At 44.8% G+C, this 20,031-nt stretch overlaps 1 protein-coding gene and 2 long non-coding RNA genes across 4 annotated transcripts; 2 read left to right on the top strand and 1 right to left on the bottom strand.

The window, feature by feature from the left end:
• Nucleotides 1–1,168: 1,168 nt before the first annotated feature.
• On the bottom strand, nucleotides 1,169–9,158 carry LOC115585232 (uncharacterized). The gene is made up of 3 exons (XR_003984674.1): nucleotides 8,919–9,158; nucleotides 3,385–3,435; nucleotides 1,169–2,749 (listed from the first exon to the last, which is right to left on the bottom strand). It is a non-coding gene; the product is annotated as an uncharacterized LOC115585232 (long non-coding RNA).
• A 2,825-nt stretch (nucleotides 9,159–11,983) lies between these two features.
• On the top strand, nucleotides 11,984–14,116 carry mafba (MAF bZIP transcription factor Ba). Its single transcript, XM_030423458.1, has one exon. The coding sequence runs from the start codon at nucleotides 12,597–12,599 to the stop codon at nucleotides 13,800–13,802; it is 1,206 nt and encodes a 401-aa protein (XP_030279318.1). The 5' UTR covers nucleotides 11,984–12,596; the 3' UTR covers nucleotides 13,803–14,116.
• A 3,518-nt stretch (nucleotides 14,117–17,634) lies between these two features.
• On the top strand, nucleotides 17,635–19,758 carry LOC115585231 (uncharacterized). 2 transcript variants are annotated; one of them, XR_003984673.1, is made up of 3 exons: nucleotides 17,635–17,813; nucleotides 18,240–18,588; nucleotides 19,342–19,758. It is a non-coding gene; the product is annotated as an uncharacterized LOC115585231 (long non-coding RNA). The 2 variants fall into 2 exon arrangements; XR_003984672.1 differs by lacking the exon at nucleotides 17,635–17,813 and having other exon boundaries at nucleotides 18,107–18,588.
• Nucleotides 19,759–20,031: the final 273 nt, after the last annotated feature.

Raw genomic sequence — 20,031 nt, 5'->3', positions numbered from 1 at the left:
ACAATTTCACTTGTAAAACATTTGCTTGTGAAAGTATGTTCCTTAAAGCATGGGAATAAGTGGAAGGAGCAGACGGAAAATAAGGCAACGCTATCCATAGGTATTTGTCTACACGGTAGGTTCACTGACCTGGAAAGACAAGCAGATCCTCCTTGGAGTTATTTATTCGTGTTGAGTGTGTACACACGTGTTAGAGGAGTGCCATTCTCATGATTAGACATCTATTTGTTTTACACTGATGATTTTTTGGAAGGCGAGACGAGCAGGGAGGGGAGTGCTGTGTATAAACAGAGCGGAGGAGACAGAAGGAGCGAGGGAGTGGGATTCGCATAAACTACAAATTCGAACTCATCTCACATCCCCTCCTCCCCCTCCCTCTCATGCTATTGACTTAAGTTTGTGCGAGCGTCCCTGGGAGGCTGTGACTAGAGACCTTCAATGGTGGGTAATAATTTAACTTGGCTGGATGTTTCAGGCACTTATCTTTCTATTCTTGATCGTTACGGATTTAAAGGGGCGATCAGAACAACACTGAACCCCTGTGGAGCTCGGGGCTGGTGCCTGGGCCGGCTTCGCTGTGCCGCTTTACAGCTCAGCATCTCCCATATCCTGGTGTGATACAGCTGTGCGTAATGACAGAGCCCCACTCCTAAACGGCCCTCCTGATTAAGATGGCTCTCCACATCGCCCCTGTTTATCTCCAGTGCGGTCGTTAGACTGGATGGGCCCGCTAATGATGAGTAGTTTACAATATGGCACTCCGGCATAATCGGCCTCCTGTCATCATCGTGTGACGGAGAGGAACTCGCCCAGCTTTAGCCTGTAGCTCTTTACCCGCCGTCCATCTGAAAAGGCAGCAGATTTAGAAGGCATCACAGTCGTAAACAGCAACGAGTAAACATATTTTCACTTATGATGATCCGTCCTTAAATATGCCAAACGTCACCTGATGATGAGCACATCAAATAACATGCTGGAGGCGGAGTGGCAATCAGTGAAAAGCACCTTTATTGTCTCCATCACATTACAGGGAAATTTGTGATCGAGGTGTACGTTACAACTGCATCATTATTACTCCCACAGCATCGCCGGCGACTGCTGTGCGCACGCGAAGCCGATATAAAAACGTACAAAACGTAATAAAACGAATAAAGCTTAAAGGAGTAATGAAAAGGGACGCGGGGAGCACGGAGGAACAGACGAGAGAGGACGTGAGAGGCATGGGGAGAGAGAGAGGAGAGAGGAGAGAGATGGTTATTTAATTTATGTGGGGAGTGGGAGAGAGTGGCAGTGATACATGGGTTTGTTAGTCAATTGATAAAGGAGAGGAAATTTCTAAAAAACATCCAGCACCGAGAGATATGGCCACCATACATCACCTATTTGCAAACAACGAGGGCTAATATTCATCCCTGGGAGGCACGGAGTGACCCTCACACACACACACACACACACACACACACACACACACACACACAAGCATGACCTAATTAAGCCAGGAGAATGGGCCTTAATTGGACTAAAGAAGATCTGAATTTGAGAGAAAAAACAACACTTTGAATGCCTTTATGCTGTTTTTTGTCTCTTTAGGCCCCCGACAAGGAAAGGAAAGAGGAATCTGCTGGGCCTACATGGTTAGTTGAACGTACTTGCTGCAGCTTTTATGTCAGGAAAAGACAGTACCGTGTGCGTGTGTGTGTGTGTGTGTGTACGTGCATGCACATGAGCTAAAACCAGTACAGCTCTATGCTAACAAACACACACACGCGCGCGCACACACACGCTCCCTATAATGTATTAGATGTTGAATCCATCTGATACATTGCTGCAGGCGGAATCTTTCATCTTTGCCTCTTTCCTCATTCAGTCGACTTACGTGTGTGGGGAGACTTTTAAATTGTCAAGGCTGAAATTTAATTATTAAATCCCCCGTGATCGATCATTAGTTAAAACGCCCGGTACACGAACCCCCTCCCTCCTCCTCCATCCACCATGCACCCCTTCAAACCAACCATTAAGACAGACAGCGTTTTACGGAGAGGTGGTGGTGGTGGCGGCGGAGGAGGAGGGAGTGAATAATCATTCACAAAAAAACATAAAATAAATAGACTTTCCAATCTCCCACGAGCTGTTTTCATTTAATTCAACAAACAAACAAACATATAAATAAACGTGTGAATAAATATGGCTGCTGTGTGGGTTGGGGTGGTGGGTGCATGTGTGGACATGTGTGTTGGGGATGTATTGGGGGCGTCTTTGTTGCGACTCATAGTCCAGATGGATGACTTGTACGGGGGAGTGTATTTATTTTGCGGCGAGGCGACATCAGGAGATTTGTTATTCCCTGGCGTTGCCGAGTTTTTCACATTGCTCCACATCCCTGGGACCATATTTCATCCCCGCACCCCCAATCCCCAAACAGATTTATTTACAGGCTCTCTTCCCGTACATACATACCCCCTTCCAACACATGCATACATACTGCTGTGGACACGTATACTCATGCATATGCGCTATAAACAGCAGACACGTTCAAGCGGCTGAAGACCACAAACACACCTTTGCCTGGAATCAAATGTACGAACACACAACGACACACATTTGTTATCTCCCGTGTGCTGCGTTGCTCTTGATGAGGATATTCAACGATGTCACCATTTTACCATTCTGTTTAGGTCCGCGGTCTCTTCATGATGGGGTTATAATTGCCCTCATATATTCCACAAAAACAAAGGGCTTTTTCTTCAACCTGAGAAGAAAACAAACAACCAAATAAATATTTGCTTTTTTGTCCCTAATGATTATCACAAATATGCCGAGAGAAACTGTGGCAGGAACTTAAATTCTACATCCGTCTCTTATTTGTGAATGTTTCACCTTCTCTGAACTCTTTCCACTGAATGAGGGGAGCACGGTGGCACTGATTGGCGAAGCTGCCTGTAATGCTTATAATTAGTAATTATAGAACAGCAGAACTTTAAGGGGCACTATGAAGTTTTGGGAGAGGAATTTCAATATTCACAATGTTAATGAGGTTATAATACACACACATAACTTAATAAACAAGCTGCTCTGGGATGAAAATAAGCTCCCCAGAACACTGTTTGAAACAAGAAAGGTGGCAGGGTCCGCCACATATAAGTCAGTTTGTTTATTCAGTTCAGAGTTTGTTTATTCAGTTCAGAGTTTGTTTATTCAGTTTGTTTAGGTGTAAAAAAAGAAGGGCCTCATTGGCTCTTCCAGGAGCTCCTTCCATCATCAGTGTGAATTCTGAGATAGCTTAGTCCAGAAGCTATGAGCTGCTGACAATCAAAGTAAATGGATTTAAAAGTTAATGTACAAACACAAACTGTAAGTTAGCAGAGGTATTTCTTTCACCCTTACCTTTGGTCTTTTGGTGAAACAAGTAGCTGTCGGGGCGAGTGGACACTTTGCCTGGAAGGAAAAGGGAGAAAAACAGAGAACAAGACAGAGAGAGAGGGAGAAAGAGATGGAAAAGGAAGATTAAGAGAAATGACGAGCGAGAAGGCAAAGAGGAAGGGTGCAAACAACGAGTAGAAGACCCAATCGAAAACCATCCCTCACTCCCCCTTTTCCGAGAGGGAACCCGGAGCTTCAGTCTCTTAATACAGAGGGGGGTGGATGTGGTGAAATGCCAGGCACTCTGCTTAGAAATGAATAACCTGGGGATATGTGTGTGTGTGTGTGGGTGTGTGTGTGTGTGTGTGTGTGTGCATGTGTGTGTGTGTGTTTGTAGGAAGGAGGAGGATGTTAGGGGTTCCTCGGCCCCGGGTCTCTCCCTATCTTTGTGAGTAATGATTCAGACTGCCAGTGTGGTGGTGTCGCCCCATCTATAACCATTTACACATGGGCGCACATACAAACAAACACACACCCATGCACACACGTGCGCGCGCACACACACACACACACAGAAGATTAATCAGACAGGAAACAGGGCAGGTGGATGGACATGGCGGCAGGCCGGGTTCATCCATTCTGGCCTAAAACAGACACGCTGTAAACACACAGGGAGAGCTGAGCGACCAGCAGCCTCACTGACAGCTTCACTAACACACAGGATGGAGGAATATTATGTTTTCACATATACACACGTACAGTACATGACCACACACGGTTTCTGTTCACTGCTGCCCCACACACTCCACCCTAGAAAGGTTTTCCAGAGATAAAAGAGATTGTTGCATGTAACACAAATATCAAAAGACAGAGAAGGCTGTGAAATACAGTACATACATATTTAAGATATAAGATTGAGCAATTTTAAGCTATAGACCAGGTCTTTTAATAGTTTAGTAGAGCTTGAATGGCATCAGAATATATCTCACATGAGCATGTATACAGTTAAACAGTTGTTGTCTATACTGGCTGTGAAGGGACACACGATCTCATATCACTACGTTGGTGTTCAAACATCATAATTCATTTTGCTCCGGGACATCATTGAAACTGATCAATCACGTTTTTCTCATGTCATAGATTAGTGACTAACCTTAACCCTAACCCTTTTAAAGTTTTTAATGTTGTGAAAGGGTCTATTTAACAGTGTTTAACCATGCTTTCTTAAAACGAATCAAGTGTTTTTGTTGCCTTAATCCAACCACACAGCAACATAAAACTTGTGGTAGAAGGTTGAAATTTATTATTATTATTTATGCCGTTGAATTATGACGAGACCCCTTCTTAACGTGCCTCCAGAATAAATCTCTCCTTTTGTGCTAAAAGGGAGTAAAAAGTTCATCTGGAGCTAAAATGAGGTGATAATTAGTTAAATCCAGCAGGCTCATTCCTCTCAGTGTTCCCATGCTGAGCTGCAACAGAGTCATACTAAAACACCAAGGTTGTTTAGTTCAACTCAGACTGCCTCATATTCGCTTCAGATGGACTTCAGAACGTATTTTTGGGGCAGAATGAGGAATGTGGATTTTGTCAACTGAACTGACAATGTATAAAGACGGATCTCTACACTGACAGTGTGAACAGGAACAATTACAGCAACTATTTCACGGTACATATGACTCTGGACTCCGAAAACTTCACCTGACTCTCCATTGGGATGATGGTGAGTAGATAATGACTACATTTTCATTTTTTGGGTGAACTTATCCTTAAATGTCCAAATGTCATAACGGGCTGGTTGTCAAAGACCGGACAGACGATTTATATTTAACTACGAATGTTCTTAAATGGCAAAATCATTGACAAATAAGTGTCTGCACACTTAAAGTACTCATTATTTAACTCTGGCTCTTTGTTAAGTTTAGGAAAACAGCTAGATTTTACAATAAAGAAGAAATATAAATGTGTGTTTATGGACTTTAAATAGTTAAACATGTCGGTGTGAGGCTGTGCGTCTGAAGAAAAAAAAATCCAGCCAGTAAATAAAACAACCATTACATTACGTGATGTAAGTGAACACGAGTCCTGCGTAAATAGCGCTTGTCCTGTGGGTTTAGAGTAGGTTGGGGTGTGGTCCAGTGGTCAGGGAAATGGCCGGATGACCTGAACTGTGCTGAGTCATGTCCCAGGTGAGGGATAGAGCTGCCTCCACTGGGCTCCGGGACGTGCACTTAACCTGCAGTAATTACTGGAAACAACACTGAGAACATGGCAACATGGAAGTCGTGGAAGTGGCTCGAAGATTTCAAATTACTCCGAACCTCTGGAGGCCGACTGCGGGGAAGCCTGCCAGGACTGTAATGTGGATGCTTGATTTGGTTTCTTAACATCCGCCGGATTTATCAGACGGGAGCAAATCACTCTGGTACAAACAAGTGAAGTAACACGTTTCGCAACTGCAATTTGAAGTCTTTATGTCATAAAAATTGTAATACAGAGACAGTTATCACATAGGGTTCACAAAAAAAAAAAAAAAAACATTTGCATGGATAATGAGCATACAAAGTGAAGACACGGAGCGGCCAACCATTGATTGGGCTAACGGTGAAAGGAAGGAAGGGAGGAGGAGTAAACGGGAAAGCGAACGAGCGGCGAGAAATCAGGAGGGAGAGTGGGATAAGAAATAGGTTAAAGGAAAAAAAAAAGAGGACAGAATGAGTGGAGAAAAGAGGAAAAGGGGCAAAGGGAGAGAAAGAGAGAAGGACCCTACGAATGAGACCCAAATGGCTGCTAAAAATCATTAATCTTGTGGGGATCTGTGTCAGCGAACGGCGGCGACACAAAGAGCTCTCGGAGCAGCACGGAGAGCAGCTCAGTGACCCGAACCCAATTGGCTGAGAAAGGCCCACCAGGCTTTAATAGACTTTTGCTGATCCGACACTTGTTTGCTGGGAGCCACAAAGAGGCGATTGCAGGGGCTGACAGGGGCCTGCAGGCCCAGGGGCTCCCTTCCTGGTCCATGATAAATGACCCAGGGTGGGCAGGGCCAGCTAGGGCCAGGGCCAGAGGAGAGGGGTGAGAGAGCCAAGAGGCAAGGAGGTCACCCAGCCAGGGAGGAGGACAGAGGAGGAGGAAAAAAGAAAGGGAGGGTAGAGATGTTTGATAAAAGCGAGCGTCTTCTGATTCATGGTGAATGACAACAGGTTCGGAGAGGAGAGGAGGGGAGAGGAGAGGAGGGGAGGGGAGAGAAGAGGAGAGGAGAGGAGAGGAGGAGAGAGGAGAGGAGAGGAGAGGAGAGGAGACTCAGGCAGAGACAATCAAGAAGAAATGCTGTATCATCTCTAAGCCCTAAAACACACCCGCTGCTGCAGCCACCCACCACCAGATCAATCACACCCACACACACACTCACACACACTGGGGGTTAGCTGGCTGGCTGGTGATGCTCTCTGGTAAACCTGGTGTCCTGAAGAAACTCTCGCGTAAACATTTACACATCACACACACACACACGACAGGAAAACTCCTCTCAGTCGAGTCATTCGAGGCCTTTTTACACTGCTGCTGTACACGCTTACTTTACGTGACGTGCATTTTCCAGAATATCAAATGAACTGGAAATGTAATAAAGGCCGGAGATGTGGTCTGACAACTCCACATGCAGATAATTAGAGAGGGGTTATGAGCGAGGGATGCTCCCCAACGCTGACACGTTAGAGCCGAACAGACAGAATTCTGGTGCAAAGCGAAAAGGAAAAAGACAGCTAGACGCGAGAAGTTTTTACAAGAAACAGGTGTGTCGCCGTGCGTAAAAATCATGCTTTCACTACATCATAAGATTTTAGTGACTCGCGCGTTTCTGCAGAATTACGGTAGCCTGTTATGGCTCAGAAAACACAGATGTAAACTGTGGTCATGACCAGAGAATACGGGGCTTTAATTACGTTATGCCTGCACTTTGATATTCGGTTCCTGTGGTGTCGCCTACATTCTGTGGTTACGCGGCCCCTGAGTTTATGATAAGACCCGATGTTACGCACAAGCCTCAGCAGAGAGCCAGCTGGACGGGAGCCAAACTATTGTACATAGCATTGCAATTTACATTAATGAAATGACCACAGCAAAAGGCAGATTTACTGCTCTTTTTCTTCTGGGATTAAGCCAGTACAGTGCGTACTGACATTTATTTGTTGTAATATTTACAACACGTCAATCAGAGACATCTAATCTCAGAAAAGGGCCTACAATTATACCTCGGCCTCCACATCATACTTTTACATCCTCTCAACACACAAAAGGACCAAATAACTGAAGTTGTGAAGTTGGAGCACTCTGCATGAGGTGAGTGCCAAAAAGAAAGAAAAAAAAAGACTGCATGTCACAGATGATACACATCAAACTATTAGCAATGAGTCAATGCGCCACCAGAGGCGCCCTGTCACAAGAAATAAGCTCTAATTTTCCCTGCGAACGCAACTACCTCCTCAGCGGGTAAATGGCGAGAGTGTAACTGCTGATAACACTGAAGAATTATGGCTGTCAGAGGCCCGGGCAGGAGGAGGACAGCATGCAAAGGGATTTCTTCTTCTTCTTTTTTTTTTTTAAAGATAAACAATTGATGGTTCACTGTTAAATCGATCCTTTTTCATTTTAATGAGATGCCAGATTTTTTTTGCACTTATCTCACCTCTTGTTTTTCCCTGAAAGAAAATAAAAACTAAACTCCTCGGTCAATTATCCCTGATGGTGATGTTAGCTTTCTCCAGAGGCTGGCCTCTGCATGTTTACACAGACGACACGTCTTAATAATACATGTTTTCACAGAGATAATCGATCAGTCTGGGGGTAAACAAGAATGCCTGAGTAAGTTCACCTTGTAAGCGGAAGATGTTAGATTACTGATGCGCCGCATGTAGAGTCAAAGTGAAATTTGAAAATAAAAAACAAAGTGGATGCTTCCTCGAGCTTATCTGGTTCTTATTGCTTTATGGTTAGACACAGATTGAGATAATAAACGGGGACACCTGTTTACATGCTGTGGTCCGAGGCCGTTTCACTCATTAAAAGGCTTCTAAATAGGTTGTAATTATAAACTTTTGGTGCGTAATTTAACGCGAATTTGCGGGAAAAACTGACACCAGGAGGTGTTTCGACTGAAGCCTACCCATAAATAAGCACAACAATAAACATAAGTCGGCTAAATATCCCGAGAAAACAGTCTGAACGTTGAACTCCACACTCGCATTCCTCACTTCAGTTAGTCGCCGCGCACTGAGAGCTGTAACGCGTAAAAAACTTTTGGAAGCCGGAGCCGGGGCTGCGCCAGCTCTGCGCCTCTCTCCTCTCCCTCCCGCGTCAAGCCTCATGAAAGCAGCACTTCCGAAAAGCCCTGTCTCTCCATCTCCATCCCTCACTCTCCCTGTCATGGGCCTTCCACAGCGGATACCTTCCGTTTTGTTCTGCAACATTTCCAGGACTGGTTGTGGGGGGGGGGACTATTAAAGTTAATCATTACGCACGACCAAACGGCTAAAAGACAACCGAATAAAACAGTTTACCTCTTTAAAAAAAACAGGAGGGTAAAAAGTAAAAAGTATTCCTCATAGCCACAGCATCCTTCCATGCACACGAAAGTTTTGCGGATCCGGCCGGTCTTGGCAGCGCAGCGCAGCCCCGGCCCTCCGGACAGCAGGTGCACACGCATGGATAGGTCCTGGAGCAGAATACAGATCCATATTTTCGAGGGGAATCGTGTCTCTTCCTATAGATGCTCCATGGGCCTCCTGTGTGAAACGAGCGGGCCCGGTGCAGGTGTGAGATGTGAGCTGAGGGAAGCTCTGCAGCCGCTGCAGCCTCCATGCCTCAACTGTTAAATGTAACATTTTAAAGGTGATTTTATTTCTGTTATTCATTCCTAAAATCCGTAGGATGGGACTCTACTTAGGGGCGAATAAGCAAGCATCAACACTTTTTTTCGCTGTCCATAAGCACACGGATCACTTAATAGATCATTAACCACCGATGTGCTGCTGACATGGACGCTTTTTTACATCTCGTCTCTCCATTACAGCCCGTTATTACCGAGGGGGGAGAGCCGCCGGCAGGCCTGCCTGGATCTATTAGACGGTGGACTCGGGCTATATTAGAGAGCATTACAACCTAATGGGGCTGCCGCCAGGTCGGCCTCGCAGGGAAGAGGTTTTTTGAGAGCTGCTCGGCTCGGCACGGCACGGCACGACTCGCTCGGGGCGCTTTTGAAGTTGGAGATAGAATAGAAAAGCTGGGAATGAAAAAAAGACAGTAACATGAACGCTACCTGCACGTTTTAGAGTCTGCACTAGAAAAAAAAAAAAAAAGTAAAATTGGCTCAGTTTGTGTTCGAGCCTGTGAAGATGTGAGGCTGAAACAGAACAAAGTAGTGAGTGTGTAGAAAAGGCTTCAAATGTGAGGAATGTCCAGAATACAAGATAAAAGATTTTAAAATATCAGATGAGGGAGAAATACAATCCAGGGTCGCTTAGAAGTGCAATTAAATTAGAAAATAACCAATTATTAATATGAACTATTGGTCCACAGTAATGACGCAGGCTCAAAAAATATTATAATAATAATACTGACAATAATAATACAATTGATCAAATTAATAATAATGATAAATCATTCGAGCGTTTCTGTAAAGTTTCCGCTTCTTTCTCGTCAATGCTTCATGAAAATCTGATATTTTCATCATTTTATGATTTCATCATCTTTTTTTATAGCTTCAGAAATAAAACTCAGACTCTGAGCGAAATAAAAAAAACAGAATATCCTGAAATAACCTAAAATGAGACTTAAATCGCGTTTTTAAAAAAGAATACAATAAATGAAACGCTGATGATTTACGACGTGTTGGATTCCAGAGTTCATCACGGCAGCTCAACTGGAGCTGATGAGGAATTTAAAGCAAACAAGTAAGCTCCTTCATTATCGGGATCTCGTCTCTGGCAGCCTCCTCTCACATCCGAACAGCCCTGATCAATACGCTGTTTGGTCGCGGCTGTACTCAAGCGTGCATATGAGGTGGAAACGAAATGATAATCCAATCGATCCTTCAAATTGACTCATTTACAAGCGGTTTCTTTTTTTCTTTTTTTGCAGGGAAGCGAGACATTTGCTAACACTACTCTTTTTTTCTTTTCTTTTCTTTTTTTTTTTTTTTTTTTTGGCAGGGCAATTAAAAATCCAGATACAAATCAACGCACACATCCTTTTTTTTTGCAGGATCCCGAGTCTATTTCGGCCAAAACTACCTGTTAAGACAGAGTCGGCGGGGGCGGATGATTAAACACGAGACAGTTGAGTGTTTATGAGGCTCAAATGACAGAGATTAATTGTTGTCAGTCATAATTGCAGGATGTGACCTTTAAAACGAGCAATTAGCAAGGAGATAAAAAAAAAAAGGAGAAGAGAGAAAAAAAAATCCGAGCGCAGAGAATAAAAAAAGGAGAATGTGCAATAGCAAGCTGATCCAGGTCCACGTGTTGTCCACGCAGGGGCAGCCTTGAGCCTGTTTTCTGCTGTGAGGCTGCCCCGGTGTAAAACAACCCGTCCGAGCCAACACAAGCCTGATGTGGGAAAAGCTGGGAGTAATAACAGGCTGTGAACAAAGTCAACTTTAACTTTTTTACCAGGAAAAATGCACTTCACCCGTAATGATTATAACACAGGGGTTACACAAATAACAGCGCGGCGGTCCAATCAGAGGTAAATTATGGAAGAAGAAGAAGAAAAAAAAAAGGTCTATGAAGTTTGTGAAGTGGTGCAGCAAGGTCACCAAAGAGAAGATCACAGATGCGTCAATTAAGAAGAAAAAGTTTATCATGATTCTTTATTATAAACGTAAACCTCAAAATCTGACTGTGAGACGAGTGTGATTGTGTCTGGAAGATTAAACGTTATAAAGCTGTGCGTCCTTGTTGGCGAGAAAAGGTCAAGATCCAACTTTTAGCAGTGTTAGAAACTGGTGAGCTATCAGCCTTCACCTTTATCTGCAGGCAATCTCAGAGGACACCTGCGATTGGTTAACTTATCACAGCACAGCATGGCAAAGTATATTGGGTGTAAAAATTCAAAAGTTGCGCACTAAATGAATGTATTTCACTATTATTGAATCAATGAATGGCGACATGAAGGGAACATGTTGTAGATATTAACTGCTATTTTGGAAAAACAGTCAAAGTGCATGTGGACACAAACTGTCAAGATCTGTGGCCACTTCATATAAAGCTCCCTGACAGTTTTAATATTGAACATTTTGTTAAATTAATACGTTTTCAAACGGAGCTTTGTGCCATAAAAGTGCTATTAGTGGATTCTCATTTGGCTCTCGGTATTACAGCCCGCGAATCACTCACACTCCTCTCATTAAGATCTGAAGCAGCGTTCAGAGGAGACACCAAGCGCTGCGCTGCACCGGACTCCATGAAGTGGAGGCATTTTCTCTCCTCCACTGTCCTCCCCACCTTCTGCTTTTAGGGAAGTCGGTCAGCTGACTGTCTGAGGCTGTCAGGACTGTATTGTACGCGCTCGCTCTCCTCCTCCTTCTCTTCCTCTATTTCAGTGCGGAGTCTCGCTCCCATTGGAGCGCTGAGCGCTCCGGATCCATCCCTTTCGGCTCGACGTCACGGTGCTATAAGGATAAAGCGCTGGCTGGCTCCAAGCGCAGTCTGCTGGATACCACAGAGTGGGAGAGAGTGAGAGAGGCGAGCCTTTAAAATCTCTGCGGTGCAGAGCTGGAAAAGCGGCTTCTCAGCGAAAAATCAGACGCCCTATTTACTCTTCGCTTTATTCGCTCCTGTTATTTTCCTGGAGAAAAAAAAGGGACTTACAACCAAGAAGTCGCTACGAGGACTGGTGCCCGTCTCAGCGAACAGTCGTGGTATTTCCTTTATTATTGTAATTTATGCTGATTTTTAAAAAGATTTTTGTTTCATTTTTTTTATTTTGTTGTGAACACTTCTACTGAAGGGACTGAGGTTTTTTTTTTTTTTTTAACTTTTTGCACTGAGACGCATTGCTTTTTCTACCTCCTGTCTGGTCTCTCTGCCAGATTATCCCAGCAGAAGTAGGCTATGACGCAAACCGTGTGCAGAGCATTAGTCTGCTGAAAGTTTTCCTCCGCTACTTTTTTTTTTTTTTTTTCATTTTCCTTTTTTTTTCTTCTTTTTTTTCACCCCTCACCAATCACACGGTGTTTCATGCTACAGCAAGTCAGTGCACAGCGGTGGAGGAGCCAAAAGAACTATTGCATGAAACAAGAACGGAGAGAAGAGACGCTGATTAATAAGTCAGTTTTCGCGACGCTCGCATATCTGCAAAAGAGTCGCGACAGCAACATGAGCACAGAGCTGAGCATGGGCCCGGAGCTACCCAGCAGCCCTCTGGCTCTGGAATATGTCAATGATTTTGACCTGATGAAGTTTGACGTGAAGAAGGAAGGCCTGGCCGGGCTGGAGCGCAACGGGGTGCGCCAGTGTAACCGTCTCCAACCCCAGGGCTCCGTGTCCTCCACCCCCATCAGCACACCGTGCAGCTCTGTGCCCTCATCGCCCAGCTTCAGCCCCACAGAGCAGAAAAACCACCTAGAGGAGCTGTACTGGATGCCGAACAGCGGGTACCACCAGCAGCTAGACCCGCAGACGCTAAGCCTGACCCCAGAGGACGCGGTGGAGGCCCTGATTGGCGCCACAGCTCACGGCCACCCTCCGCCTCCGCACGTCCAGCAGCAGCTGCAGCAGCAGGGCGCTTTCGAGGGCTACAGGGGCCCGCACCACCACCACAGCCACCACGGCCACGGCCAGCAGCACCATCACCCGTACGCTGGGGGCATCCCGCACCACGCCGAGGAGCTGTCCGGGCACCCGGGCGGACACAGCCACCCACACAGCCAGCACCACCACCACCACAGCCAGGACCCTGACAGCCCGTCCCCGGTCTCCCCGGAGTCCCACCAGCCGCTCCATCACCACCGCCACCATCACCACCACCATCCGCACGGCCACCTGAGCCAGTCCCACGGCTCCGGGGGCGGACTCAACGTGGAGGACCGCTTCTCCGACGACCAGCTGGTGTCCATGTCGGTGCGGGAGCTCAACAGACACCTACGGGGCTTCACCAAGGACGAGGTCATCCGCCTGAAGCAGAAGAGGCGGACCCTGAAGAACCGGGGCTACGCGCAGTCCTGCCGGTTCAAGCGGGTGCAGCAGAAGCACGTGCTGGAGAACGAGAAGACGCAGCTGATCAACCAGGTGGAGCAGCTGAAGGCGGAGATCAGCCGGCTGGCGCGGGAGCGGGACGCCTACAAACTCAAGTGCGAGAAACTGACGGGGTCGGGGGCCAATAACGGGTTCCGCGAGGCTGGCTCGACCAGTGACAACCCCTCATCACCAGAGTTTTTCATGTGAGTTGTCAAGAGCCTTTTTCACAACAAAACTTTTACCCCCACCCAACACACACACACACACACACACACACACACACTCACACACGACACACACCAACACACACAAAACACACACATCCCCAACCTTGCCTTTTTCTCCACACAAAAGCGACAGACTGGCTGACAACAACCCCACACCTCCCATACTGTTTATGATTATACTAATAACGGTAACAACTATATTCATATTAGAAGAATAATCCATCGAATAGTATCCTCATATATAACCATCTCTCCATCCACGTGTCAACTTGAGATACAAAGAGCAACAGTAGAGTGTCTGATCAGTCGCAGCGTCTTTGTAGACTAGTTGCTTGTAGTGAAGAGACTGTTTTTCTTTTTATTCTCCTTCTTCAAAGAAGAGGATCGGCTGATGAACTTTTTCTTTATTGTTTTTTTGTTTGTTTGTTAGTTTGTTTCCTCTGTCTCTCTCTCTCATTTGAGGCTACAGCTTTTTTTGGGAAATAATCTGTAAAGCAGGTGTTTGGGGGGGGGGGGGGGGTGTCGATTGGCGTCGAGGCGTGTTGTCTTTGTAATTCTGTTTACGAACGCAACGAGCGGGCCTGGCCTCGTAAAAACAAAATAATCTGAAAAGACATGTTCCCCCCACCACCACCACCACCACCACAAAAAGCAGAAAGACTCCAACTTTTATGCAAAATTTCAGAACTTCTGTCTACTTTTACCCCCCCCCCCCCCCCCCCCCCCCCGTCAGGCTGGGAGGGGGGGAGGCACGGGAGGGGAGGTGAGGGGGGAAAGGGGGGGATTTTTATGCAACATCTCATTGATTTATTGCCTGCTTGGTTATATTCGAATATATATTGAAACAAACTTAAAAAAAAAAAAAAAGGAAAAAAAAAAACGAAAAAATCTGCATTAATATTAATCCTGCATGCTGGACATGTACGGTAATAATTTCTATTTTGTACTTTCATCTTCTCGTGTATATTAAGAGCATGTTGTTGATCTGCGCTTCTCCATGGTTTCCTTTTTTTTTTTTTTTTGTTGGAGGGTGGGTGCTGGGTGGGTGGTTAAGAGATATGCAGCGGGGACAGAACAGCAGGACTGCCGGTGCGGTGTCATCATGGTGTGGGGTGGGGGGGTGTGGGGGGTTTTATTCTGGGCTTGTAAATATTATGCAACGCGCAAAAACTGCACAACAAGATCGAGGAGGCTGGTTTGAACTTCTTTCTTTCTTATGTGTTGTGTTTATTTCAGTTCTTTTGTATGATTTTTGTTTTTGTATCATTTTTTTTGGGGGGGGGGAGTTATTGATTGAAAGAGGAGTGCATTTTTATTTTTCTCAGTTGCATTTAAAAATACAACAAACTCTGTGTGTCAAGTGCACTTTTTTTTTTTTTCTTTTTTGGATGATGATTTTTTTTTCTTCTCTCCAAGTTTTCATTTTGAAATTTGTGCACACCTCCCTCCAGGAAGACATACTATTATACTATATTGTGATATTCTCGAGCAGCAGAGGGGCCTGGAGTGCAAAAATGTGTGAGTGTAATATTTTGGACACGTGTTTGTGTGAGAGGGCTGTGGAGGAGAGAGAGACAAACATGTGGCCACGATATTATTGGACCCAGATTTGCACAGAGGAGACGTTATTGCGCACCGAGGCGAGGAAGTGTTTTTTTCTTTTCTTTGTGTCTTCTAACATACAGTGTGTGTTAGAGATCAATTCAGATGTCTTAAGCAAAACTCGAAGCTCGATCCTCTTATTCCCGATTGGCGGCCACCTGTAGCACATCATCACTGGGCCCTGATGTTAATGATTTATATATTTTGTAAACAAAGTTTCAATAGAAGTGCAACTACTTACTCGGGGGAGGTTCATGTAGAGTTAATATTTAGATAAAATATTGATCACTTCATTTTTCTATGTTTATCCTGATTTTTTTTCCTGCCGGTCAGTAAAAAAGGGGGACTCAGGTTGTGCAAATTTCTCAAAATGAAAACCAAGTGTATGTTATGTAATACGATTTTTTTAATGTCTTGTTTTATTATTATTTGATGATTCTGGTTCTGCTGGCCAGATGCATAGTTAAAAAAAAGTTTTTATTTTAATGATTTAAATTAACAAACTGTCAGATCATATCGAATAAGCATGGTGCTTGCATTTGAAACTATTGTTGAAAAGTCATGCATTTAACAATCTTTTCTCTTTTTTTTGTTTTGTTGTTTGGTTTGTTACTGATTCAACTGTGTTGAAATCTTAAATGAAACTGCAGCAGCGGGTTGTTGTTTTGTTTTCACCTATACCATGTACTTTGCGATGATGGGGATCAATTTTCAATCCTGTTTATATAAATAATAGTTGAAAAAAAAAAGAAACACTTAAATTTGAACTGTTCCATTCAGGCTGGTTTCTGTTTTGTCTTATTTTTTGGTTGTTTTTGGAAGAAATTGTTTCCTATTTTGCTTATTAAAGTCATTGAAATGGCAATAATTACCCTCTCAGACGTTTTTTTCTGCTTTGATAGGAAAATGTGTGTGAGCTGACTGAGTCATAATAATAAAACACACGCACACACGCACAGTAATTAATAATCCCACACACACTGCAGTGTCAGAAGCGCCAGAGAACACTCGAAAGGAAAATGTTTTTTTTAATATCGTTATTGTCGCCACAGCACTCAGCATTTCGTGCAGAATTATTTGATATCTTTCAAAGAACTCATTTCCACCGCCTCCATCTCACTCGTCCTTGGTCTCTTGTTGTATTTGCAGACTCTTTTTTTAAATGTTCTTTAAGAATGATGTGTTGGATCAAAGCCCACTGGACCTGCTGTGATTAGATCACCGGGTCTGGCCGTTTATGTGGCGCTGCAGGGAGATCCCTATACGTGCTGCTGGCCTCTGCTGGCATGCTGACTTGTGCAGAAACCCCGCCGTCACCAGAGCGCGCGGTAAAAGGAGATCTTTGACCTTGCAACACGCCGGAGGAGAAGGAGATGAAAAACCTCACATTTACATTGAGTGGTACAGGAGTAGTTTGCGGGTTGTTGTTTTTTTTTTTTCCGGCGTGCCGTGGTTTTGAATACGCTCAAAGGCTCAATCTGACTGGTTGTTAGACGATTTGAGCAAAGAAAAAAAAGTCCAATGCGCTGCGTCAGACCATCCATCCATCCATCCATTCATGATATCCTCTGCAGGGTCTGCATTGCGAGACCTCAGCTTCAAAATAATCCCTCTTGAACGCCTACGGGTGTGATATTTTTATGGCCTGCCATTAATAGATTTTATGATTGCCATATGTCAACACACTTGCAATATCTTTTTTTTTTATCATTTAAAAAAAGAGGAGCGCATTCCCTCTAATCTTTGCTTTTGCGCGCGCCATGTCAGCAATCTGGTGCATCTGGATGGTGTGATAATAGGAGGAGAAGAAGAAGAAGAAGAAGAAGAAGAAGAAGAAGAAGAAGAAGAAGAAGAAGAAGAAGAAGAAGAGAGTAAGTGTTGATCTGGTCCCGGTCTAGAGTTTCTGGTGTCCGAACATTATCTGCCCCATGTCTGCACATTCTCAAGGACAAAACCGCTAGACAGAGAATCAACCAATGAGACCCAAGGAAGGCCAGTCTAGTTTACATTCTCTCTCTCTCTCTCTCTCTCTCTCTCTCTCTCTCTCTCTCTCTCTCTCTCTGGACGGGCAGGAGTGCAGCTGTGGTGAACCGAGAGAGAGAGAAAGAGAGAGAGAGAGACCTATATTTACAGTTATGATAATCTCACAAAAACAACTCTTTTTAGGTGTCTAGAGGATCTTTTCACCTTCTTCTCCTTCTTCTTCTTCTTCTCCAGAGTGTGCACAGGAGCTGCTGCTGCTGCTGCTGTGTGTGTGTGTGTGTGTGTGTGTGTGTGTGTGTGTGTGTGTGTGTGTGTGTGTGTGTGTGTGCGCGCGCGCGCCGGACAGCACACACGCCGGACTCCGCAGAAGTGAAAAGGGGGCAAGAAACGCGATCAAACACGCGCAGTGAGTTGTTTCGATTAAGCGTACAGAAGCTGTCGGGCTGTTCACTGTTTCACGCCGGACGCTCAGGTTATATTTACACCTCCTTTATGATAAATCTCTGGAATCAATCGGTTCGCGATGGAGCGTTTGAGGAGGGGGGAGTGAATCCTGATTTTTAAATCAATGCACACAAATTGGTCCACTGATGAGCACTGGTGTGATGTTTTGTTGCATTAGCGCTGATTGCTTTTACTGAGTCAAAACGCTGCCGGGATGACAGGGCGAGGACAACCTCTCAGATCCCTACCTGCAAGAAGCTTTTTTTTTTTTTTTTTTTAACTCTTCTGAAGAATTGCATGTGTTTTTTGTTGCGAGACAATGGCGTACAAAACTTCACAGATGGTGAGAAAATTGTTTTTTGTTTGTTTGTTTGTTTTTTTACAATAGAGGGTAAAAGAAGGAAGGGGAGAAAAAGACAGAGAGGGGAGAAAAGCATCAGGCTCAGCTCAGCGGAAGAGCCAAGGACACAGTGACCAGGCGTACTGTAATGATTTTAGTCTCCGATCACACATTCACGCCCCCCCCACAGAGATCCTATCTGCATTCAGCCTGCTCTGCCAGCCTCCACCTCCAGCCCCTTGCATCAGCATCAGCATCAGCAGCAGCAGCGGCAGCTTTGAAGAGCCCAAACCCCGGCCTGCTTCTGTTCATCACTCTGGACCCCACAGTGGTTTTTTAAGGAGGAGGCTACAGCAGGCCGGAGCCTCTCCAAGTGTTAGTCTGAGCCCCGCTGCAGGTATTTCAAAGCTCTCATCCCTCCCTCCTCCATACATGCAGGCCTGAAACACCATGAATTCATTTGCATATTGTGTAATTTGTATAAAATTGTGTGTGTGTCTGTGTGTGTGTGTGTGTGTGTGTTTAGGTGTCCCTTTGTGTGCGTATATCTCAGCAAAGGTGTGTGTGTGTATGTGTGTGTGCTAATTCTACTGTATCTGCTCCATCCAGGGTGCCACATATGGTTATTTTAATTACCACCAGCTTCTATGTGGTTTCATCTCCATCTGTGTTATCATGTTGATTTAATTACAATTTAGATAAAATTCAACGTAGGTATATTACGCGCGCACACACACACACACACACACACTTTTGCTGAGATATACGCACCCAAATGGACACGCAAACACACACACACAAGCGGTCCAGCCCACTGCTACACCAGCAGTCCATTGACTTTCATTGGAAGTGACTTCCCTGCTACTCTAAATCACAATGATTTCCCAGGGAATTAAAGCAGGCTTTCCCAAGAGATGCACACACACTCTCGAGAACATTAACCAGTTACTGAGTGTGTGTGTGTGTTTGCCTGTAAGCGTTCACTTCCCAGTGTAAACACAACGAGCAGAGGATGTGAAAGAAATATGTTGCTCTTATTAGTCTTTGTCTGTTTTACTCTAGTGTTAGACTCTTTTGGTGTTGATAATAACTGCTTATGTTTTCAAACTACACCATATCTTATTGGTCTGTGTGTGTGTTTGTGTTTCAGGCCGGCTGTTGAAACCTCAGTTTTTAAGTGCACTGGACCTGAGTCAATGGCAATCAGTCCTCACCACCTTCTTCTCCTCGTCTCTCCCTCATCTCGCTCTTCATCCTTCCCTTCATCTCCGCTCCTTCAGTCCTCAGCTGCAGCTGTCTGCAGCTCAGATCGAGGCGGCATCGCTGAGTCTGTTATTTATCTTCTGCCTGTTACACCACACACACACACACACACACACACACACACACACACACAGATGCATACTCAAACAAGCATACAAAAACACACACTGATCTTTACTAAAAAAAATTAAGTTTGTGGTTTAATAGTCTTGTCTCGCATGCTGTGTTTGGGTGTTGTAAATCTTAGCCAGCAGAAATATTTCTTTTCTTTACAATAAATGCTCGCTCAGTGCTTTACCGTAAACTTTTTCTGCTTGCCCGTTCATGCTACGCTGAAATTACATCAACGTTAACGATAATATCTCAAAGGGCTCCATTTCCACATGGTTGCAGACGAGAAGTAGCCGGCGCTTTCCGCTGACCTCGTCCACCGCAGCCTCCTCTTTGTGATGAATTTGTACCTTCATGGTCACAACCAGTCAATGGTCTATATGATGGATACCTATGGCCGTGGCCGCAGTGAGTCGATGAAAGTGACCCATGTGTACATCTCCGCTTCCGGGCTGTGAAACCCAAT

The sequence above is a fragment of the Sparus aurata genome, chromosome 7 (assembly GCF_900880675.1).
Source record: "Sparus aurata chromosome 7, fSpaAur1.1, whole genome shotgun sequence".
In the NCBI taxonomy this organism is placed as follows: domain Eukaryota; kingdom Metazoa; phylum Chordata; class Actinopteri; order Spariformes; family Sparidae; genus Sparus; species Sparus aurata.
This window is presented reverse-complemented; position numbering and strand designations above follow the sequence as displayed.

Coding starts and splice junctions, on each gene's coding strand:
- mafba (XM_030423458.1), top strand. CDS start 12,597: ATGCTACAGCAAGTCAGTGCACAGCGGTGGAGGAGCCAAAAGAACTAT.